Genomic DNA, 25129 nt, shown 5'->3' with positions numbered 1-25129 from the left:
TGCTTTTGTGTACTCTTTATTCTTCTGTGTGTTATTTAAAGTTTCTGGCTTCCTAAGTGGTCATTTTATTTCATGAAGAAATAATCAAGCATTTTTTTCTTGATTTCCTGTTATGTGTTTTATTTCTCCTCCTGGGCCTGCAGGTATGCTTTCCCCACCAGCTTTCCCCACACAGGTTTGCAGAAGGGGATCAAATTATCTGTTCATCCTTGAATGGCCACTGTGAATGCATAAGGTTTTGCGGAAGTGAAGCACAATCGCTCCATTTTCACTTCTGAAGCTGCTGGGAGCCCTGCAGAAGGTCACACAGGGCTCCCCGCACCCCTAGGAGGCTACAGGAGGCTCGAGTTAGTGCACCCAAGCCCCTGCAGCCCCCTGAGCCCCCTCCTTGCCTCCTCGCTGCCCCCACCCTTTAAGCGAGCAGAGGCCAGGGCAAATATGAACTATTCTGTTTTGATTTAAACTTTTGAAAAAAAATTTCCTAAATATGCTGAGGAGTTTCTATTTTTGTTTTCCTGAAGGAGAATGTGCAGATAAAGGTTGTACCCAAATACATTGATGATCAGAATACAGGTCGTCCCTCATTATCCGCTGGGGTTCCGTTCCAGAACCCCTAGTGAATAAAAAAATCTGTGGATTAAAAAAACAGTGGAAAAATAGATTTAAAGACCCACTTCCAGGTTTCTTGCCCCTCCATTGCTCCTAATGAAATAAGGTCATGTCTCGGCATCTGCACAGGTTTGATTCTGGAACTCCCTGCTGTTACCATAAAATGTGTTAAATAAAAGCAGTTTAAAAAAATTAAAAAGTGTGTGCCTTTACAATTGGTTAAAAACAGCTTTTCTTACTGTTGTAGAGAGGCAGTCAGCAATTAGAAATGCAAAAGACCCCCCCCTGCCTTTGCCTGGCTCAGCTGAAGAATGGAATGATTGCTTGCATGACTGTCTCTCTGCTACAGTAAGAAAAAGTTTTTTTAAACTGTGATTTTAAAGCGATGCATTTTTCCCCTTCTCTAGAGATCAGCACATTCCTTCTCATTTGCAGTGGCCATTCGTGTTGAGTCAAATCCATGTATAAAAAACCCACGTATAAGAAGGGTGGACCTGTAATCTTATTCTGTCTCTGAACTTTATCTTAAAAACCGAACCGCTGAAACTTCACTAAGATATTAAAGGATGAGCTGATGAGTGGCATGAATTAATGTGACTGTGAACCACAACAGGCAGTCAGAGTTACTGGGGTAGTTATCTCATCTTTGTTGTTATCTCTATAATCCTACATATACACCTCAAACACCGTACAGCATGTCTCCCTGAGATCTGTTAAATACACTACATAAGTCACCGCATGGGTCCCACTCTTATTTGAACAGCATCTACATGCCTCAGATAACATTTTAATAAGCTAAACACGTGGTCATTTAATGCCAGAAGAGGAGTACCAGTTCCTTGGGATAGGCACACTATTTATCCATGCATACCTAGTTCTAGGGCTGGCTCATCTATGAGTGTTGGTGATATGGGTCACTTTGGGTTGCATATGGGCACAGATGCTCTGACTGGCCACCTGCCCTGCTGCCTCGTCTTTCTCACACTTAGTCTCTTTGCTTTGCTGCTATTTTCAAACAGAGCTACAGAGTGAGCCAGAAAGAGGATGTTGAGAGAATCACTGCCCCACTACCAGAAAAAAAGGAATTTTTTTTTCCTTTTGGGAAATGGGCCAGTGCCTCTCCTGATTTCCTTTCTGATCCCCTCTGCAGATGTATTTGAAAACAGTGACAGAGCAGAGACTGAGGAGGCAAAAGGTAAGAATGGGCAAGTTGTGAGTTGCTGAACTAGGGACAACCTGCCTCTAGTGCCAGAGATTGTGGCAGCGAAGCTGGAGAAGGGTGGGGGTTTCCCATGAACAGACAAAGGAAGAATACATTTTGTGCATATGTGTGTGCATACATGCATGCTTGCATGAGTGTGTGCTTCTGAGCACCAGTGGTGCTGGTGCATAGGAGGTAGGGTGCTGGAGTGGAAATTAGGTGGTGGGTGGGGCCAGCAAAGACCACCCTGGTACCTGAGAAGGTGTGTCAAATGCTGATCCCCTTATCTGGTGACGTACCAGCCTCTGATCCATCTACATTTTAGCCCACCGCTCTACTCTCTTGCACACTTTCCCTTTGCCCCCTCTAGCTTTTTCCACCCAGAGAGTGGAGGGAGGAGGAGTATCAGTGGAGGCAAGCTGGTGGATAGAAGTGGGTACCCCCTGTCTATCTGCTGCATAAAGCAACTGCTCCAGTTGGCAAGCTCTGCTGGTGAGGATATTCTTTCACCACCGTTTCAGGCGACAGATTAACTGGGGCTGCCCCTCTGTAATTGGATTGTACAAACACTACTCCACCTATTCAGGAACTGAATACCCCAAAAATGGCTTCCATAGTGGTGTAGGGTAACGTTTTAAAAGGCCCTTGTATCAATGGTGTTTGGCAAGATAGCAATTTTAGTATTTGGGGTCTAATTACACAGAACTCCTCAGATGCATGGAAGACCCACATGTGAGCAGCTATATGAACACAGAGGCACTTTTCATGCAATCTGCAGAATGCACAGATGGCAGGAGTAGGATCAGCTGGAGCAATCCTACCTCTACTTGCTCAGTGTACACGTGAAAGAAAGCTGTGAAAGGGGCTTTGTGAAATTTTAAGTGACTCTGTAGTCCTGTGCAAACACCCCTGGTGTTAACCCTTATGAACACAGTGGGACTTACTTCCAAGTAAACATTAAAAGAATTGACCAGCACAAATGGATTGTTTTTAGGAGTGTTGTTTTTAACCCTTGGGGAGTCTAACCCAAACTAAGATTGAAAGTCTTGTTCCTTCCTTGAAAACCTCACATCATTGTCAGCTGCCCCCTGTTAGCAGCTGCCCCCTCCAAACTTAATTTTTCTAACATAGATCAGAAGGCTGTCATTGTACTAACATAAATTGTGTTTATGTGTGACTGAAGTCTCTAAGCAGTGTCATAAGAAAAATAACCTACTAGAAAGCTTATAATTCTTTGAATTCTCTCTCAATGCTGTATATTGCCCTACTTAATTCTTTGAATTAAGAATTCTTAATTAATTCTTTGAATTAAGTAGGACAATATACAGCATTGAGAGGGAAGGCTTTTTTTCTTAAGACATTTCTGCCCATCATTGCATATATGCAACATGGATCAAATGTGTACACCTGTGGGTTGGGCAGAAACTTGTTAAGTATGATTTTTTATGAGCTTTCATTTCCCTTATACTTCTGACAGGCACATGGTTCAGCTGAAAAATTTTTCTTTGTCATTCTGAAATCTTGTTTAGCCAAGGAGGACACTTATGATCATCAGACAGAAGCCTCTAGCTATGCATCTGGTGGCAGAGTCATATGCCTGGTAATTACTTTGTTGATATACTTCCTGAACTCTCCACTATCATATGTCATATGGATATTGGGGCATAGGGAGACTCCTAGGCCCAAAAATCCTTGGTGGACTTCTTCCAATGAAGATTATTCATGTTCACATGTTTTCTGCAAAGAATCTTTGAATCTGTGAATTCCAATGGGAAATAGTTAAAGCAAACAGAGAAGAGCTGTCTTCCTGTGTCAACATATAAATAGATCACTCAAGACCTTCTATTTAGTAGTCATATGCGAGGTCAGAATCAAGTTCACTAAGTATCCTAGTAAATAGTTCATTTCTACAAGTTAGGAAATCAGCAAAGGAATTCTCTGCTATCTGGCCTTAGTCAGTTATTTACATCATACTCATAGGTACCCTGTGCTTCACAGGATGTATTTGTGAAAAACATGTATATCCTCAGTGCTATAGAATTGTACTGGTCTGGAGGGTCTGTACTTCAATGGTAAAGTACATCTGTTGCATGCAGAAGATTTAGTCTGGCATTCCAGGTATTAGGAAAGACCCCTGTCTGAAACGTGGAGAGCTGCTCTAGTCCGTGGAGGCTATACTGAATATAGAAGATAGTCTGCGTAAGGCAGAATGTTCATGTTATGTTGGAAAGATGTTCCTTGCTTCAAATCTTACTTGAAACACAAGGTGGTGGCTTACTTGAAACCTCAAGGCAGTTTCTAAGCTGTGGCACTGCTGCACAACGAAAACATCCCACGAAGTGCTTACAATTCCATGCAGCAACCTCACATCTTTGCTCCCTGATCTCCTCAGAAGCTTGCGCCAGGCAGCCATGTCTGCCTGGAAATCTAGGCATAGAGTCTGCTAGGGTGACAGGCAGTGGATGTGGCTGCCTGGCGCAAGGTTCTGAAGAGGTTCTCTGCAGTGGAAGGGCGGTCACAGAGGCCTCCTCAAGATAATGTATGTTCCTTTACCTCAGGGCTGTATTGCGGCTGCATCAGCACTGGAAAGTTGGATAGGATTGGGTCACTCAGGTGACCTCCAACTGACCATTCCTCAGGTGAAGTGGGGTTACTGCCCACTGGCTGTATGAAGAGGAGACACACATGTCAGTTGTTATTATTATTATTAACAGTATTTATATACCGCGTTTCAACTAAAAGTTCACAAAGCGGTTTACAGAGAAAAATCAAACAACTAGTGGCTCCCTGTCCCAGAAGGGCTCACAATCTAAAAAGATGCAAAAGAATACCAGCAGACAGCCACTAGAACAGACAGTGCTGGGGTGAGGTGGGCAAGTTACTCTCCCCCTGCTAAAAAAAGGAGCACCCACTTGAAAAAGTGCCTCTTACCTAATCAGCAGGGGTAAAGAGAGAGTTGTTGAGAGCGGCTGCTGCTTCATGGAAGCTCTTCCATTGTTTGGATTTTTCAGGCTTTTAGTATTTTTAGCATTTTATCTTCCTGGTCTGAAAAGTGAGGGGTGGGGTTTGCTATGCCTCTCAGACCACTATGTTCTGCTCTCTATTATCCTGGGAGAGAGACTTTCCCAAAGTGGTTTCTTTTTGTCTGGGCATTCTAGCTTTGGGTGGTGACGGTCAAGACCTGTTTCCCCCCAATTATTCAGCTTTAACCAGTAAGAAGTGTGACGTGGACAGACAGAAGGAAGAATGCCTTCCGTAACTGCTAGGCATTGCTTCCATCTTGTCCTCCAACTTTCCTTGCATGCCTTCTAAAAATTCTTTTTATAATTTAAAAAGTACTTAACCCATTTCTGCCCAGCCCACAGGGGTACACATTTGATCGCCGTTGCTTATATGCAACATTGGGCAGAAATGGCTTAGGGCCCAATCCTATCTAATTTTCCAATGCCAGTGGGGCATGCCAATGGGGTGTGCACTGCATCCTGTGGTGGGGAGGCAGTCACAGAGGTCTCCTCAAGGTATGGGAACATTTGTTCCCTTATCTTGGGGCTGCATCACAGTTGCACCCGTGCTGGAAAGTTGGTTAGGATTGGTCCCTGAATCTGTTTTTAGTCCTGTGTTTTAATCTTTTTAACCTGTTGTTCCTTCCTTGAGTCATAGGTCCAAAGTAGGATAGATAGTAAAGAACAGAAGTAAACATTTGCTCCTTTTACTTTCGGAGACCTTTCTACTGCTTTTTCTGTGCTCTTGTGTTGCTGTAATTATTTGTATAAATACAGTTCTGTAGTATTAAAGAAAGGAGTAAGCATGTCACACAAAGTGGGGAAAGTCAAAAGTGTGACCAACATGTAGTATGAAATATTGGTGGAGAGAAAATCATCTCAATGGTCCCTATTGAAGTGAGGTTCTTCCTCAGAAGTAGAAGTCACAGAAAATGTTTTCTTCTCCCTCTGTACTCAGGATAGATACAAAATGAGAGATATGTCTCAGTGCATGCTGCCTTCCAGTGCAAAGGGCTTTCCAGCATACAAGATCAAAATAAATTTTGCGTCAAATTGCACTCAAGGTTTCTACCACCCATTGTAAATTACTTTTATGGGTCATGGGAAATAATAACTATTCTAATCTTGTGATATAATATCTAGTTTTCAGGCCAGTGCAATGAATCATTTTGTCCATTAACCTGTGATTTGGAGTTTAAGTGTTACCTCACATTTCTGACTCAGCCATAAGGATTAGGGGTTGGAGAATATCTAGTAGTGGCCATTTACGTGATCCACTTGAAACAGAAGCACAAAACAGGGTCCTATGCACATTTGTAATCTTTTAAGTTGCTCAATTATCTGTTGCTGCACCTAAAATTAGAGCTAATTTTCTTCAGCTAAGTGTGTTGTGTTGCTATGGTAGCAATCTATAGATTTAGGCAACGGTTCCCAAACTCTCCGGGAGTTTGGGAGCTGCAGTAAGTCTTTGTGGGGGACGGCAAATGCAGCAATGCGATCCATAGGATTGCGCCACTGCCAGGGATGGCAGGGGCTTCGTGCTGCTTACTAGCAGCAACCCCCTGGAGGTGCAGGGAGCCCCACGGAATCATCTGCAGGGCTCCCCAAGCCTTAGAAAATCTAAAAATAAAGATTGTGACCACTTCCAGTTTTGGATTGTGAAACCGGAAGTGGGTTGCAATCTTTATTTTTAGGCTTTCCAATGCTTTGGAGCCCTGCGGAGGCTTCTGCGGGGCTCCCCACACCCCCGGGAGACTGCAACTGCTGGTGGTGAGTAAAGCAAAGCCCCTGTCGCCCCTTGCAGTGGCAATCCTGGGAATTGAAGTGGTGATCCTGGGGATCGTGTGCTGCATTCCCCCCCTCCCCACCCCTTAAAGGGGCAAAGGCAGAGTTTCTCAGGCTGGGATGTTGCAACGCCCTAGTTTGGGAACATTTGTATTTAGTGAATGTTAGTTATTTATGCTTCCTAGGCTTTGTCCTTTGTTGTATTATACATATTTACAATTCTGTTTTATTTTTATGTAGAAATTAACTGCTGTGGCCTTCTAGTGAAAAAAATAAATTATATATATTTATGTAGTGCAGCATTTTCTGCATCCACTCATGGCAACCTTCCTAGATCTGTCCCATAAGTTGAATCATTTTTCTTTTAAATCTTGTTTCTGAAATGGTGTGGGGTTTTTTCCCCCCCTTTATGTAGAAAGCAATGGTGCAGATGGGTGCTAAAGAAAAGACTGTCTCTTACGGTTGCTGGAGCATATCTGTTCATGTAGGGTTCATGTGGATGGGTGGTTCTAGGGTTGGAATTAAGAAATGAGAAATCCTGCTGCCGTTTGCTCTGTCTAATCAGTGCTGAAAACTGCATAACTACCTTTATGAAGACCCTCCAGTTCTATGACCTATGTGAAATGTTGATAATAATGATAATGTCTGAACTCTTGTTGTTTTACATGATCACCATGAACATGACCATGAGCTTTCAGGATGCTTTCACACATGAGGTCTGAAGTGATTTTTTTGCTTGGGTATGTCATGTAAACATATAGCCTGCAATAGACAGAATAATCATGTGCATTACAAACACCTCTCCTCCATTGTCTCGCACAGGCAGTTATCAGACTTCATATAGGTAGCATGACAGAGGATCAGAGGTGATTTAAGTCTCGCATGTGAAAATGCTTTTGGGGGGGATAGAGAAGTCTTGCTTAAATTAGGAGAACACAAGTCACATTTACTTATCAACATTTCTCTCTTTTCTTCTCTTTCTTCTCTTTTCTTATTATTTCCCATCCTTCTAGCATTCTCTTTGCAGACATTGAAGGTTTTACCAGTTTGGCCTCCCAGTGCACTGCTCAGGAGCTGGTGATGACCTTGAACGAGCTGTTTGCCAGATTTGATAAACTTGCAGCTGTAAGTGGGATTTGTTCCCTCCACCCCTTCCTCCTCATGGCACTATAATTGTGATTCTTGCAGCTCAATCCTATCTGTGTAATATGCTGGGGATCTCACAGTCTACCATGTATTGCACAGGCTACCATAGCTATTTGTGGCCTGTTGTGGTTTGTGGTCTGCTGCCAATGGCCCTGCAGCCAATAAGCCCTGCACTGACAGTGGTGAGCCATCGACCAGCCATTGGGTCAGGTAGGTTTAGCGGTGGTGGGTGGACTGGGTTGAAGGCTGGCCAGGGCAGAACAGAGGTGGATCTTGGCAGCGGCAGCAGAATCTAAAGGATCTGGAGCTCTGCCCCAGACCTGACACCTGCAGTGATCTGGACCCTGCAGTGGTCCAGATCTATGCCAGCAAAAGAGTAGGCTTGTTGGGGAATGGAGAGTGGCAGAGAGCAGCAAAGGAGTTAAGAAAAACTTTTCTTACCCCTCCTGGCAGGCCTGGTCCTCAACAGGCCCGCAGGGTGCCACAAAGACTGCATCAGCTTCCCTGCACTGCACAGGCCGGCCCTGGATTGGGCTACTATTCTTTTATAAAGGCAGCACTCTGAGCTGTTGCATTCTTTTTATTATTATTATTATTATTTTTTATTTTGCAAAATGTTCATTTTCTTAGCAATCTGTTAACATCCTACAATAAAAGTACATATTTTCTCCCTGTTTTGTAGGAGAATCACTGTTTACGTATAAAAATCCTAGGTGATTGCTATTATTGTGTGTCTGGGTTACCTGAGGCAAGAGCAGACCATGCCCACTGCTGTGTTGAAATGGGAATGGATATGATAGAAGCGATCTCGTAAGTACCAAATTCTCCTTGAGTGAGAACAAATTTGAATGTGTGTGTTTCTGATTCGTGTTGCAATTTACAAATCATCGTGTAATAACTATTGTATTATTCCAAGCCAAAACCTGGTGAAGATTCAGGATTGGGGCGGAATGGCAGAGGAAAAACTCTTGCTGCTGGTGCAAAACCATTGGTGTAACTGCAGTAACCCATGATATAAATACATTAAGGATGCAATCCTATTCAACTTTCCAGCACTGATGCAACCGTGCCAATGGGGCATGCGCTGCATCCTATGATGAAGTGACAGTCAGGGATGTTTCCTCAAGGTAAGGGAATGTTTGTTTGTCTTGGGACTACACTGCAGCTGTGTTGGTGCTGAAAAGTTGGATAGGGTTGGGCATTAAGATGGCAGTTTGATCTTACATGCAACATCAAAGTGTACATGTGCAACTCTTGCACCAACCACATAACAACATGCTTGCACATGCTTGTCCCCATATACCTTCCTTGATCAGTGACATGAGAACAAGTAAAGCAAAGGGGGGGAACAATGCAAGAATGCAAAAGTCTTAATTTCTTAATTGTTAAGTGAAGAAGAGTTAAGTGAGGAAGAGCATATGCTTGAAACATCCATATGTTGAGTTTTTAATTATGTTTAATACAGTTTTGCCCTCTTTTGATTTGTATTCTCCCAGTTGTTACCTTACAGTAAGGTCCAGCCCTATTTTTTCACTTTGGTTTGGTTCTTTCCTGTCCTTTGAGTTTTTTATATTTACACTACATAGAGTTGTGAACTAATAAGTCAAAATGATGCTGTGTAAATTTTTCACCAGAATAAAGAACTTCCTAAAACCACAATAAGGTTCACTATTTCAGCATTCTGTGATTTTTATTACCTTTGCATGTTTTAAAAGTGTTGTCTGTTTATCAGAGGAGAGAGAAGGCAGTGAAAACAGACCATTTCTCTCTGCACATTTAGCAAAGAGATAAGATTGTTAAATTCTTTTCATCCCACACAAGGTTTTTGAAAGCTGACAGGGAACAAATTATAAACAAAAATGGAGCGCACTTCAGTGCCCATATCTCTGCTTCAATATAAAACATACTGCATCTCCATTGAAATGCCATTGAGCCTTTTTTCCAGTATCACTCTATTGAGGAAGACTTTGCATTGTATTTTGGGGGGAGACACAACAGGCACTGTGTGGGCATATTTACCCCAAAGAAGCTAATGAAATTCGCCAAGAAATATAGCAGTTTATTTATTTTCTTTGGGCTCAAGCTGAAATAAATTAATCTTTAATATAGTGAAATTTTCCTGGTTGACTAAGGCCCTTTTGAACATTAATGCGGCTGCTAGTTATCTTGCCATGCTGGGGGAATGACCATGTATCACTCTCCACTATATGCCTCAGGGTGTGTGTGATGTGAGGGTGTGGCACACGTAGAGCGCAATCCTAACTAATTTTCCAGCACTGGCATAGCTGTGCCAGTGGGGCATATGCTGCATCCTGCAGTTGGGGAGCAATCATGGAGGCCTCCTCAAGATAAGGCAATGTTTGTTCCCTTACCATGGAGTTGCATTGCCCTTATGTCGGTGCTGGAAAGTGGGTTAGGATTGCACCCATAGCCTTTCACATAGTAGCTTTATATGCACAATCTCTCCTCTTCCCTTTGGATGGGGAAGAATAACATACATTGTGTACAAACATTTGTGTGAAGCCCATATGTCACACATTACCTGAGGACTGAAGGAAGGTCTGTGCAACCACACTCCAACATGGCAACAGAATGGTTGGATAATTGTCTTAGCTGGACTTCTCTGCAGCAATGCTGTTCTCCAACCCTTTCAGTTTTTAGACTTGTAGGCTCCACGTTTGTGATAAAAAGACAGGAGCACACCAGGATGGTAAGTTCTGAGGTAAAATGTTCTGTTTTCAAAAGAATGTACACAGCAGATGTTTGCTGTTACTGTACTGTATCTTAAAAAGGGCTCTTCCACAGCAGAGAGACGTGCTTGTCAGAGCACACTATATATGTTTTCAGAAAGATGCATGAAACATTGGAAGATGGTTGGGCAGATTGCTGGCTGAAAGCGTGAAATCCTTCTTAAAATAGTGTAATATATGCAGCCAGCTACATGACTTTAGGCTTCAAGATAAAGTGGAAATTCAGTGCAACGGGCTGAACTGAGTGACAGCAGAGTTACAAACTGACTTTTCTCACTCTGGAAAGATGAACGCATGTTACTGTAGGGATCCTTAGGTGGCCATTTCACAGGCGTGGTTGTCTGCTTATATTTTACTCTGGGCTGTTTTCTTTGTCAGTCTGGATTTAAGAATGCTAGAGTCGTGCCACTTTGTTTATGCCAAAATGATTATGGGGTTTGCTGTGTCAAATACAAATATATGGTTGACAATTTCTGCCCAACTGGAGCTCAGATGGAGGGCCCAATCCTGTCAAACTTTCCAGCACTGTTGCAGCCATGCCAACCGGACGTGCTCTGTATCTTGTGGTGGGGGAGAAGTCATGGAGGTCTCCTCAGGGTAAGGAAACATTTGTTCTTTTACCTCGGGGCTGCACTGTGGATGCGTCAGCACTTGAAAATTGGATAGGATTGGGCCCTGAGTTCTGCTTGGGCAATTGGTAAGACCAATTTACAGGACCATGATGATACTAATTTCCAGTGGGCTCTTTAGCCTGTCCAGAAGTAGCATTCATTTGAGAAGCTGACCTGGTATGTGACTGCAAGCCCTTTGAGGCTAAAATTATGTCTGTTCCTAATTTTAGAGATTCCCAAAACAACAGGGACAAAAAGCATGTAAACATTTACAAAGGCACTAATGCTTGTTTTAAAAATATGACTGGAGAGGCTTACTCCCCCTTGAATGTCTATGTGATTTAGGCACCTGAGTCTCAACACCAACCTTGAGAAAGGAAACAAGTGCATCTGCTGAGGCAAGCATGACTAAAATAAATAAGGATCATAAATTCAGATTCTGTCCCCAGCAACTAAGGCTGATTTCACTTTTGCTGTAAACCCAACACAAATGTTAACACGAATGCACTTTCAGGATAGAAGTTGCACCTATATCTTTCTGCATCATTTGTAGAAAGTGACAGTTCTGTTGTATTTAGTGGGGGGAAAGTAACTCTTACTGGAGGTAACTAGGGCATGAATTGATTCCCAAAGCTGTTGTTTGTCATTCAAATTGCAAAGCTTTTGGAGGAAGCCCAGGATTGCACCATGGCTGAGAGAGCTTCTGTGAGTCCTCTCTTTATATTACATATCTCCTCACCTTTATGTGTGAACACAGATGCAGTTCGTACCAGTATTTGTGATCACAGAGGCTGGGACTGTTTATAAGTACAAAAAATATGACACATTTGAAATTTACCATATCTTAATGTTTAGGTGGCACTATCAAAAACTTGGTAATGGTTTTATAGGGTTAATGGATCCATTCGTACACATTGTTTAAGAAAAAGGTACACATACGATGCTAAATTTAGAGAAACTGATGTTATTGTGTGATGCTTGTGGAATGCATTTCAGATTCTAGCTTATAGGGATCCCTAGAATTTAGTCTTTATATTGGCTGCTTCAGCAATACTTATAACAGCCCTACTAATTGAACCAAAATTAATGCCCTGTTCTTTCAGATACAGTGCAGGACAGGGCTGAGAGAGAATAGCAGCTTGTTTTAAAACCATTTTATGAATTAGTGACCATGCTGAGATTTGAATTGAAACAGCCTGAGGTGAAATGGCTCTGCCATGTTCATTGTCTCATGCACAGGCAGTATAAAGGGGGGCATTTCAGCAGTTGGAAGTGGGGAATGTCAAAGTTTGAAAAACAATTCAGAATAATAATAACGATCACAGCCCTCTTCCGGTTTCATGATCGCAAACTGGAAATGGGTTGCCATGGTTATTTTTTCATTCTTCGCGGCTTGGGGAAACCAGGGAGGCTGCTGCTCCTTCTGGTAAGTAAAAGAAAGCCCCTTGCACCCCTGGCAGCAGCATGATCCTGGGGATTGTGTGGCTGCATCCCCCTCCCTGCCCCTTAAATCGGCAAAGGCAGAGTTCCTCAGGCTGGGGTGTCATGACGTCCCACTTTAAGAACCTCTGTCGTAGGCTAATTACTGTGTAACAGTTTGAGTTGAGTGAGAAGAGCTGGGAGAGGGAGGAGTTACATTTTAAACTTGCACTATATAAGATAAAAAGAAACACTATCAAGATAGGTGGAAAGATCAGCTGCTAACTTCCCATAACCTGGCAGTCAGATGCCTCTATTTTTGGGGGCTGGGATAAGGTCCATAGTTTTGCCCACCCTGAATTTCCCGCCACAAGGTCCCAAGTGATAACTTTTGGCTCAGCTCTAATCTGAAACAGCAATTACCTCCCTCACACTCTTAACCATTACAATATACCAGGTGTAGAACTCATCAATAGACATTAAGTCCTGAAACATAACTGCAAAACTTTAGTACAACAAATGTTGCATATTGTAGGCAAAAGGGCAAAATAAATAATGAGATGTAGAACAGTTTCTTTTCACACAGTCGATCTGTTATGGAATCTGGTTCCACAATATCTTCCTCTTTGAAGAGATCGGTTGTGCAGATGAGTTGCTTTCTGTACAAGGCAGCCACCCTAAAAATGGCCAGGCTGTAATTGTTCCTGACAGCAGCTATGTCCAGTGGCAACAATCACAAGCAAAGATTTAGGGCCTTTCAAGGCCAAGAATCGCCTCAGTGGCTTCCTCCCTGATCCCTAGATATAATTTCCTTGCAAATTGCTGCATTCTTCCAAGTAAACTTTTGCCCTAAAAGGCAAGATCCCACAAAGGATTCCAGTGATAATATTGGGAGCAGACTCTGGGCATCCAAGAGCTCATTAGCAGTGGGGCCTGTTGGGAGTAACTGGAGGAGACAGGGCTGTCTAGTTTGCTACAGGCAGCAGCTCAGGAGTTCCCACTGCACTGAATGTTTCACATATGTATTATGTTTCATCCACGGAACATTTGCTGCCTGGTGTTACAGAGACAAACTGAGAGCCCTAAAATCATTTCCTTTTTCTCTTTGCAACGTGGCTATTATGTTTAATGGGTCTCCAAGAGCTAGTAAGTTATGTCCAGCTTTGGTATGGAAAACAGAAGCCTATGCACTCTCCCAAACACTGTTTTTCCTGTGAGCTTTGAAATGGAAGGAACTTCACTTCAGCAAAAGGCACCTCTGTCCAGTCCTCGTATTGCGTGACTAACCAGCCTATCAGAGTATGTTTTATTTAATTTCATGTAACTCGATTTTAACATACTGTACAAGCAGCATTGTATTTGTATATTTACATTATTTTTAGGAATTGGGGATTCTGTGTTCTTTTGGGCCATTAGCAGTGACTTTCCTCTTTTTCCATGCATCCTTCCTCAGATTAGTGCGGGAGGTGACAGGTGTCAATGTGAACATGCGAGTTGGAATTCACAGCGGCAGAGTTCACTGTGGAGTGTTGGGCCTCAGGAAATGGCAGTTTGATGTGTGGTCAAATGATGTCACACTAGCCAATCACATGGAAGCAGGTGGCAAAGCAGGGTAAGAGGGTTCCCGCTCTTGGAGTCATTCTAGTCTATACAGTCTACTTTTTTGTTTAGTTTTGATTTTGTTCAGAAAATCTTTTGCAGCCTCTAAGGCTAGGCCTGAATTCAGAAAGCACAAGGGAGTCCAACTGCATGTGTGTGGGTATGTCACGTGTATCTAAAACTATACCAGTGAAAAAAGGATGAAAAAGAGAAGGAAGGTTGTATGGGATGCTTAAATAGAAGTACCAGCTACTCCTCCATTGCTTAGTCCTGGTAATGCCTAAAAATAGAATGTTTGTGCTGTTTTGGCCTAAATATTAATGGGTATTCCATCAAAATTTAGCACAGTATGTGTGAATCTCCTCCTGCTTTTGTCTGGGTCCAGTCTGATCCTATAGGTGCAGGACAGGATCACCTGATGATCCCAGGCCGTATAATATCTTCCGGTTACAAACTGTTTTCTAATTTGATTTTTTGTTTTGTTTGTTTTAATTGCAAATGAATTTCATGGTTTGGTTGCCTTTTGTCTCCATTCAAGGCGAATCCACATAACAAAGGCAACATTGAACTATCTCAATGGTGACTATGAAGTGGAGCTGGGTCTTGGAGGGGAACGTAATGCTTACCTCAAGGAACATAGCATAGAGACATTCCTTATTGTACGATGCAGCCAAAAAAGGGTAAGCGATAACTAAATGTAATGGGCAGATGGTATTCCCCATTTACTCATGGCCTCCTCCAAACCAAGTAGTGGAGGAGCCCTTACACAGTGTATTAGTCATAACAGTGCTTATCCACAAGACTGTAAGTTAGGAGATAAGATGCACTGTTTCAGATGTCTATTAAGGCCAGTTCTCTGCTAGTGTTCTACCTGTAAGTGTGGTCACTGAAGTGTCCCTCTATGAGTTTGTTCCAGTGAAAGTGCAAAAGAGGGGTAAGACTGAAACAGGAATATCTGTTCCTTTGCTTTGAATACAACTGCACATTCATTTCTCCTGTTTCTATATTCTTGCCTTTACTCTTTTTCCATTGTATTGCTTACATCAAGGATACTGCTGCATCATGAAACTTTATCCTGTGTCTCTATGATGCTGGTATTGTGTCTTTTAATGCAGTGCTACCAATGTTAGATGAACTAAATAGAGAGGAAGAGGGCAAGAGATGCTCATAAGAGATACTTTTGGTTTGGAGGAAGTGGGTATTGAGCTCCCCTTTCCAAAAGAGATTAAGGAGGAGTTTCTGTGTTGTATTCCCCCTTTCTACCTGCAAGTACAGAACTCTGTCATTCTTCCTGTTCAATGATTCTGTAAATCATTAAACCAAACCATGTTTTCTTAGCATAAGGTGTAGTAGAAATTCCAAGTAAGCGTGTTTAAGATTGTAACCTTTGGCACTGAACATTTTTATGCATGATTGTAGCAGATGATTGTGGATATGTGTCTGTGCAGCCATTAAGAATGGGACAGCTTTCCATCTAACTTGGTGAGAAAAATATCAACTTGCCCTAAGGGAAGACCAAAACAAAATTAGAACTGATGACTCTTCCTTCCATTTCTTCCATTCCTCATTTTTCATTTTTTCCCCTTTATCACTTAGCATTTATCCTTGTATGAAATTTTTTGGCATAAACTTGGGCACTTCCCAAGAAATCTTCACTTCAATTTCTTTTTTTCTATCATTTACTTTCTTGTTATGTCTTAAGGAGGTGTCTTTTTGAGCCTGTTCCATCAGTCTCGATAAAATGGCCATGTATTGTGGTCCTGTGAATTGTCTCTGGGTTCCTGTTATTTGCTCTAAAACTTATAATGACAGTCTAGTGCAACGATTTTCAACCACTGTGAATGATTTTCAACCAGTGTGCCACAGCACATTGGTGCACGTGCCACAGATAGTCTATAGATGGGCCATGGGAGTTTGGTGAAGGTAACTATTAGTAGGGCCTTTGGAGAACATGAACCCCCTGCCAACAGCACAGTGTGCCTTGTCAAAAAACTGATTATGTGCCTTGACAATTTTAGCGCCTTTTCAGTGAGGTTGAATATAACTGGTCTAGCAGATGTATCTTGCATGGTGACGAAGTGAGGCCACATCATCCTTTCTTGTGAGCTAATGATAAATTCCCCAATGTCCCCTTTACTGGCTACATCAGAACTATGTCCTGTTGGAAATGTAGAGGGGCAGGGATTTTCCAAGTGTAACAGCACTTGCAGCATTTTGGAACAGGAATGTTGAGGACGACCCTCTGAAGCAGATATTACTGTTAGGAGTTTCAGTTGTTTTCCAATTTCTAGGTGCTCTAGAAATCCATCCACCTGATCAAATAGAATGGTTATTTAAATGACTTGCCATGTGAACCTAATAAAGCATTGTAGTCTTAACGTGATGATACCTTGGATTTAACAAGTTTCAACCTAGTTTTCAGACAGTCAAGATTATATGAGTTGACTGCTGCGATGTTGCCATTAGCCAATCAAATCAGTTTAGAAAGCACTATGGAGCCTAGTTAGAAAGATATGTCCACATTGCATTTGAGAGAAGCATGAAAAGCAGCTCAGAGGTCAGTGCGTGCACAAGCCCTGAGTGACCTATCTGAGATTTATACAGCGAAACAGAGGGCTTTGATGAATGGGAAAACAAAGGTGAAGAGAAGGAAAAACAGCCTAGAAAAGAATTATGTTATTTTTATCTTCAATTGTGTATTTTTAAAACCCCACTTTTTAAAAACAATTTGCAACAAAACAGCTTACAACAGAGTGGAACAATAAAAAGAGATATAATTTAGGACAAACAGATGTGATCTGGAGTAGGTCACAAGGAAAGTATCAACAACATGTGGGCAAAGCAGGGACCTGGTAGCTAATTGCATAAAGCCACACTCTGGAAGCCAGGTGGGGTAGGTTCAAGCCCAGTCAAGGGATGTGCCCTAACTGGCAAGGCACTCACCTTTTGCATGACTGACCTGAAAACCCATGGGAAGGACAAAAGAAAAAGGTGATGCATGTCTAGAACTTACACCATCTACTCATCAAAGGTACTCTTTAACCACTTAGCCACAGCAGAGGGTTAGGAGGCCATAGCGCATGGGCCAATCAGGAGGAGCACTGCATGGGCAAGTCACAGTGCTGGCATGTGACACAGAACACCTGCTGCAACAGCCTGTTCAGCTAGTCACACCCGTACTCACCCCATGTCCTTTTCTTCATCGCTGGCACCTTTTGGTGTGGCTATCAGTATCTTGTCTTCCCCCCCACAGCCCTTTAGTGTCCACCATATACCATGGCAGCAGGGAGAAAGGGGTTAATGATCACTGAGGATCATTCCCCCTCCCAGATTCCATGAAGTCATGGAATGAGGATGCTGCAGAATCTGGGAGAAGAGAAGATGGACTTCTATGCTAGTGGGGATGTCGTTGCACTGGTGTATGTAGAGATGCACCAGTGTTTGGGCCTTTAGGCACCTTTTTTTTGAAGGAGAAAAGTTGGGGCATAATTTTTTAAATAAATATATATTGTATTGGCAACCTTCAGTCTCGAAAGACTATGGTATCGCACTCTGAAAGGTGGTTCTGGCACAGCGTCTAGTGTGGCTGAAAAGGCCAATCCGGGAGTGACAATCCCTTCCACACTGGGAGCAAGTGCAGTCTGTCCCTGGTCTGTCTCCCTGGCTATGGGCCTTCCTTCTTTGCCTCTTAGCCTCAGACTGTTGGCAAAGTGTCTCTTCAAACTGGGAAAGGCCATGCTGCACAGCCTGCTTTGACAATAGGCAAAGTTTCTATGGTTGCATCCTAAGTTTCCTCTCCATAAATGGTTTGGGCGCTTATGGGTTGGTCTTGGAAATCATTTGGAGTCTGTAGGATAACCTTTTCTTTCTGGGTAAAAAAAGGGGAAAAAAAGCTGTCTGAAAATAGTGACCTTTATAAATATTGTAGCATTAATTTAGAAACTCTCAGATTTTCATCTAAGAGTTTTCTTAAAGTAGATACTTCTTAAAGACCTTAAAAATGAATATGGGATACTCCACTTGGTGCCTGCATATCCATAGCTACGGATTAGGCCAACACCATTTCCAGACGGTTCTCAGTAATTGGTATCTTGATTTTTGGTCCATTATTTGGAAGGCAATTGACATAAATGGGTCTTACTCCTAAGTAGGACTGGGATATAGAACTACTGGGATATAGAACTGTTCAGCTTCTTATGTTTGTCAGCAATTAAAGTTGAAGTTGAAGGAGTTTCTGCAAACAAGTTTTACAATTGGCAGGAGATTTGCAATGTGCTTTTTTTAGCACAAGCAACCTGGGCTGCAGAAGCTGCAAATCATTTTCTCACACCATATTTTATCTAGCAAGAGCTGCAACATATTCAAATCATGACCCAGAATGTGCCAAATTGGAAGCGCTGTTCTTGTGAGCTAGGGTACGTTATCTTAGTTTTAACTTGTCTCAGTTATGTCTCATACTATAACAACTGATAAACATACACTTATAGTAAGAGATTTTTCTCTACTGTCCTTTAGACCCCACTCCAGTAGTTCTCTCCTTTCTCTGGTGGGATCTCCATCACAGGGTCAGTCCTTAGCATCTGGGAAGCTCCTCCCTCTAAGGCAGGCAGATCAGGTTATAAAGTCTTCCTGAACTTCCCAGATGTGAAGGACTGACCCAGCTATGAAGACCATGGAGAAGGGGAATTCACAGGTAAACTCAAATCTCCCCATTTTAATTCAACGTTAAATAAGTCCACAGAATTTAAGGTATTAGTTAGATCAGTGGTTCTCAAACTGATGGGTCACAACCTACTAGTTTGTGTAACACTTCCCCCACCCCTTTAAGGGGCAGGGGAAGAGGAGAGGCAAGGAAGCGATCCCTAGGATCACATCCCTAAGGGGAGTGCTTTCACTTACTTGTCACAGTGAGGACTGTAGGAGGTGCGGGGAGTCCAGCTCAGCCCTTCACAGGGCTCCCGGAGGCTTGGAATCTTGAAATGGAGAGATTTCAGTGCACCTCCTGCAAACAGGAAGTGCTTTGCAGTCGCTCCGTTTCAAGCTTCCAAGCCTCAGGGAGCTATGCAGAGGGCTGTGTTGGGCTCCCTGCACCTCCTGCAGCCTCCAACAGCCCTCACTATGACAAGTAAGTGAATGCACCTCCCTTCACCCCACTTAGGGATGCAATCCTGGGTATCTTGCCCTTGCCCTTGCCCTGCAAAGACTTACTGAGGAAGTAAACCTCCCTCAAAGTTTGAGAACCACTGACTTGGATAGTATTCAATGGACTGTGTACTAAAAAGCTCTGCTAATGAGCTTTCTCGCCATTTAAGATTTTCATTCATTCATAATCAGCACATCTGCCAAATCCTATGCTTAGAGCAGGGCTTTTCCTGTGATTGCCCAGAGGCTTTAGTTCAGGCTTTGGAATGAGGTTGGGGACTATATATCTCTCCTTGCCTTTAGAAAGGTACAATTCAACAGGCCTTCGGATCTCTGCTGTCATTTTGCAGATAAATATTTATGGGAGATGTTTTAAAATTTAACTTTTACCGTATTTTTCGCTCCATAAGACGCACCTGACCATAAGACGCACCTAGTTTTTAGAAGAGAAAAACAAGGAAAAAAATATTCTGAACCAAATAGTGTAATAAAATATTTAATAAACTATAACAGAATAACATTTGAACCATGTAAAGTGAACAGCAGTCAACAGTGGCATTAAGAACCATTATCACTGTCATTAACAAATGGAGAGACTTAAAGGTTTGAGCACTCTAGTTTTCTGGAAACACCAAGAACTCATCATCGCTAGAGTCAGAATTTATGAAGCTCACAAAAGTAGGTGCACACAAATAGGGGATCACATTATCTTTCTACTACAATGATGTTCTGCCAAATTCCAATCCACTGGGCCTCATGCCCGCTTAAGGCTGATCAGTCCCCCTTGTGCAATTCACCAGCGCAGCAAGCAAAAATGAGTCCAGTTCCAGTCCACAGATGCCAAGTAAATCAGTCCCATCATTCAGAGTTACCAAATCAGAGTCCAGAGCCAATAAGTCAAATTACAGTCCAAGGTCAGGTTCCAGGTAGGTCAGTTAAATCCATCAGGGTATCCAAGTCCAGTCACAATCCACAGTCAGATTCCAAATTCAATAAACCCAGTCAGTCTCCTCCCCTACCTCCAACCTGCACTTCTTCAAAACCCACAAACCCTTTCTGCCTCTGGTACTCCTTATATCCCTGAGGGCCCTATTGCCTTCCAGTGGCTGCAGCTGTGCAGCACTCTCTGCTGGATGCCCAGGCCTTACCCTTAAAGGGGCCACTGCTGACACCACATCTACCTCCTCACCAGATCTTCCTGGATTCCAATATAAGGGGGGGGGAGCAGATCTCTATACATACCAGTGCAAAAACAGGGGAAAGGTGTGGGGGAGGTAAGATCTTTGTATAGGCATCACAGCAAGACCAGTGCAAAACCCCTTGCACACAGAACCAACAGATGGAAGGGGGGGGTGCAGATCTCCATACATGCCAGTGCAAAAGCAGGGGAAAAGCGTGGGGGAGGTAAGATCTCTGTATAGGCATCACAGCAAGACCAGTGCAGAACCCTTTGCACACAGAACCAACAGATGGAAGTGGGGGGGGGGGTGCAGATCTCCATACATACCAGTGCAAAAGCAGGGGAAAGGTAAGTCAGCCCCAGTAGAGCCAATGGGGCTCACTCCCAGGGATGAGTGGACGGGAGAAAAGCCTGCCAGCGCCTCCTCTCCCAGGGAGGAGCCTGTCTCAATCCCTGGGCTCCCTGGACTCACTCCCTAGGCTCGCTCCCTGGGCTCACAAGCCTGCCAGGGGCTCACTCCTAGGGATGCGTGGACAGGAGAGAAGCCGGCGATTAACTCATTTCGCCTGGAGATGGACTGGTAGCTCGAGGATCGACATAATGAGCACCCCTGCCTGCCATCCCACCCACGCTTTCCTGGGAGTGAGCCCCAGTGACTCTAAGACTTACTTCTGAGTAGACACGCGGGCTTGCTCAGCAAGACTGCCACCCCACCCACGCTTTCCTGGGAAGCGGAGCCGAGCAGAGCGGGCAGGGGGCGGGGCCAGGGGCGGAGTTTTTTTCAGTATTCGCTCCATAAGACGCACACACTTTTCCCCCCACTTTTTTGGGGGGAAAAAGTGCGTCTTATAGAGCGAAAAATACGGTAATTTAAATTGTTTGACAGAACACATTCAAAATAATGCACGTGGGGTAAGAATAGTCTCACTAAAAGAGATGCAACAGCTAATGTTTTAAATAAATACATACATGGCTGTGCTGATTTCATTTGTTGCTTGAATCATCTCCAGTTAAACCTTGAGAATGACAGTTGGGCTTTGAAAAGACACACCAATATGGGTGCAGAAGGTTGGACAGATATGTCTATACCATGCAGCTCACCCTCTGCAGTTACTTAGTATAATTCTTCAATTAGGCTAGACTTCCACCTGTCTACACTACCTCAGTGATGGGATTAGCAGCCCAATCCTGAGCTTATCAGCAACAGTGCCAAAGCAGCTATTACTGTACTCCTTGGGTGCTGGGAAACAACCAGAGGTCCCTTCAGGTGAAAGGGACAAATTCACCTTCCCCCCAGGAAAGCCCCAAGCCCTGCAATGGCACTTCTCAAGTCTGCACTGGCTATTTTGCCATAAGGAATATGCAGCTCCGAGGTAAGGGAACACACATTCCCTTCCCGAGGTAAAGGAACACATATTGAGGAGGCCTCCATGAGTATCACCGAACTGCAGGATGCAGCACATGTCCCACTGGCACCACTATACCAGTGCTGGAAAGTTGGTTAGGATTTGGGCCTCAGTGACGGATCTTCTGGCCTGACACAGAGTTCAGGATACAATCTTACCCCCCTGCCCCAGTTCCTCCCCTGGCCCTTGTTCCGCCCTCCCCCACGCCCCAGAGGCCACACCACCCCCCAGTGGCGGCGCATCCTGCTAGGGCTGAGCCTAGCGCTAGCACTCATGGAATGCTGTAAATGTGCTTTATTATTATTAACAGTATTTATTATGGCACCTTTACGGCACCCAGCATCAGCACTAGGACTCAGCGCCAGTGCTGAGTTTAGAATTTGGCCCTAAGGCAGCCAGTGCAGTCTGCATGCTGGCAGGAACAATGTCTCTTTTGTGTTCTGCTGGCCATTTGTGCTTTCATAACAACATTCCAACATTCCTGCTTTTATAAGACAGTATTTCTGCTATTTTAGGATAACATTGTGGCACTCCACCTTCTCCCACTTCAACTGTCAATGAGGAAGTTGCAGTATCAGGATATGAAACAAATCCTAAAATGCAGCAGCCTTACTTAAAACAATTATCAGTATTTATTCGCTTTTATATCACACTTTTCTTAAATACTCAAAGCACTTCACATATATTATTCTCAGTTTTTAAGAACTGTAATTCATCACTAGAGCAAACTCATGGCATCTCCAATCTGTTGATACGAAGGCATTTATAATGTAATGAAATAGTTTTCCTTTTATAGACTAGATTTACAGCCTGTTTTTAGATAAATACTAGTTATGAAACTCCTAGCTAAGCTATAATAAAATGTACAGACAATGTCACTTTTATTATCCTGGGCAATAAATATTTGGTTGCCGTTAACTGATTTGTCTTGCTTCCTTTTTTGGCATCTAATGAGATATATTTTTTGAAATCTGTAGATACAGAATCAGTTTCAGCTGGAGGGCAGAAATAGATTAGGAATGTAAAATAAACCATTTTGGCTATTTAGGAAAGTAAAAAGCCAACCAGCTACATAACCAAATGACTTCATGTTACTGTATTTTTAGAATCATTTGAACCTCACTTCTGGTTGTTATCCAGTGCTTCTTTAATATTCTGGCATCAGAGTCATGCAGTCAGTGCTCTTACAGATTAAACAGACCTTTAGGGGATGTAGGAAAAAAGGGGCATGGTTTTTGTGGGATTCCGTTCTCCTTTGCTGATTTTGCTCTGATTGGTCATTAGGGCTCATATCTTAGCCCTATAATGTATGTGATCAAATTCTTCTAATAATACTTCTAATAATACTGGATATTCAGAAGAAGACACTTAAGGTATTTTCCCCACTTGCAAAATAATTTTAAAATCTCATTGGTTTGGAGTAGTAGAAATATAGTGCCAGGTGTCCTAATAGCTCATGTGTAACCATGGTTGTGTTTTTTTTTTAAATTTGTAATCATAATGCAGAAAATAAAATGAGTAGTTTATATTGGTATAAAGTATATTCCAGTATGAAACAAAATCCATCTTTCAACAAATGTTTACATAGGGCTTCCTTTGCAGGAACGGGAGGCGGGGCTGGGACCTGACAGTTATGCTGGATCCCAACCCCCGTTCCCAGGGAGTTCAGAGCAGCTTCAAGCCGCTCTGCTCTCCTCGGACTTGCGCCATCTCAGAAGGTGGCGCAAGTCCGAGGAGAACTATAGGGCCCAGGATACCTCACCCAGAGGTAAGGAAAAAAGTTTCCCGTTACCTCTGGCTGAGCTGCTTTGGGTCCCTATCTTGCACTGGATACAGCACAAGTCTCTTGACTTGCCTGTTCCAGCGCAGGATAGGATTGTGCCCTAAAAGGAATATTGTTGACTCCCCATTTGAGTCTACACTTTTTTGCTGGTATTTGAGGCTGATTGCCCCAACGTAACTACTATTATTGAGTTAGCTGTTTTTAGTTCCCAGCTCCTTAGTCATTTTTGCCTGTATATTGTAGAGTTTAGATTAAGGAAAGTATTCTAAACTCTTTAACCCAAAAGACCGAGCTAAACATTGCAGTCAACACTGGCAGCACCCTGTTGAGGTCTCATCATAATGTTTAGGCATATTTATGTGTGTGGTTTCCTTGCATTCTTTCATCTCACCAGCAACAGCCAATGAGGTGGAGTGGGAGCAAGCAAATGACCTTTGTGATGCCATCCAGGCACAGAAAAGGGTACCTAAGCATTATGGAAGAGAATGGACAATTCAAAGTAAGGTTGTCATTTTTGGTAGCAGTCCCATGGGAAGCATCGTGTCTAATTTCTTCTGAAGACATAACAACTGAAATCACCCTATGACCAAATCCACCGTTTCCAAATCAGCGGATAAAAATGCTCCTGTATTTGCAAGAGCATTTCATGTGTTGTTTCAGCAAGGCACAGCCACTTCCTTATCCACTGGTTCTTCTAAAACAGCCATTTTCAACCTTTATCAGGTCACGGCACACTGACAAGGCACTTAAGTTGCCAGGGCACACTACTAGTTTTTAATTACATTATTATGTTGCAATTAATTTAATTAATATAACTAAGGGCACAATCCTAACCAGGTCTACTCAGAAGTAAGTCCTATTTTGTTCAATGGGACTTACTCTCAGGAAAGTGTGGTTAGGATTGCAGCCTAATACATTGAGGGCACAATCCTAACCAGGTCTACTCAGAAGTAAGTCCTATTTTGTTCAGTGAGGCTTACTCTCGGGAAAGTGTGGTTAGGATTGCAGTCTTAGATCATTACATGACAATTAATTCCCAAGAAGCTTGGAGAGGGAAGTATATGTGGTTTCTGGAAAGGAGAAACAATGTTCTGAAGTAGGTGATCAAACTGTTATCAATTGATATGCTTTGATATGCCAGGAGTTGCTGGCAAAGAGAGGTGAGACTGAGCACATACTGGAGAAATGTGGCGTGAGGAGCAGTGAGGAGATGTGACAGAAACAAATGCAGGATTCGCTGGGGTGTGGGGGGGAGAGAGGGAGAATGCAGGCACCTAATTCTGGACTTCCAGAGGGTGGTGAAGAGGGGAGCAGTAAGAGAGGAGTTAACTGCAGTTATGATGGGGGAATGTGTGTTCAGAACGGGAGATGGGGTGGGAGAGAAGAGAAAAGCATCACTTGCCTGCTCATGTATTCAAGAAAGAGTGCAACCAAACCTCTGTACTTCTACTCAGAAGTAAGCCCCATTTTAATCAGTGAGGCTTACTCCTAGGTAA

At 43.1% G+C, this 25129-nt stretch overlaps 1 protein-coding gene across 4 annotated transcripts in view; it reads left to right on the top strand.

Annotated features, from left to right (window-relative positions):
* ADCY5 (adenylate cyclase 5) overlaps positions 1 to 25129 on the top strand; it is a 289872-nt gene that overhangs the window by 205873 nt on the left and 58870 nt on the right. For all 4 annotated transcript variants that reach the window (XM_066611798.1, XM_066611797.1, XM_066611796.1 and 1 more), the window contains 4 exons: positions 7611 to 7722; positions 8426 to 8553; positions 13977 to 14135; positions 14661 to 14802. In XM_066611798.1, coding sequence (XP_066467895.1) covers positions 7611 to 7722; positions 8426 to 8553; positions 13977 to 14135; positions 14661 to 14802 — 541 coding nt within the window. The remainder of the gene's footprint in view (positions 1 to 7610; positions 7723 to 8425; positions 8554 to 13976; positions 14136 to 14660; positions 14803 to 25129) is intronic.

This window comes from Tiliqua scincoides, chromosome 1 (genome assembly GCF_035046505.1).
Source record: "Tiliqua scincoides isolate rTilSci1 chromosome 1, rTilSci1.hap2, whole genome shotgun sequence".
NCBI lineage: Eukaryota > Metazoa > Chordata > Lepidosauria > Squamata > Scincidae > Tiliqua > Tiliqua scincoides.
Note: the sequence above shows the minus strand (reverse complement) of the source record. Positions and strands in the feature narration are given on the sequence as shown.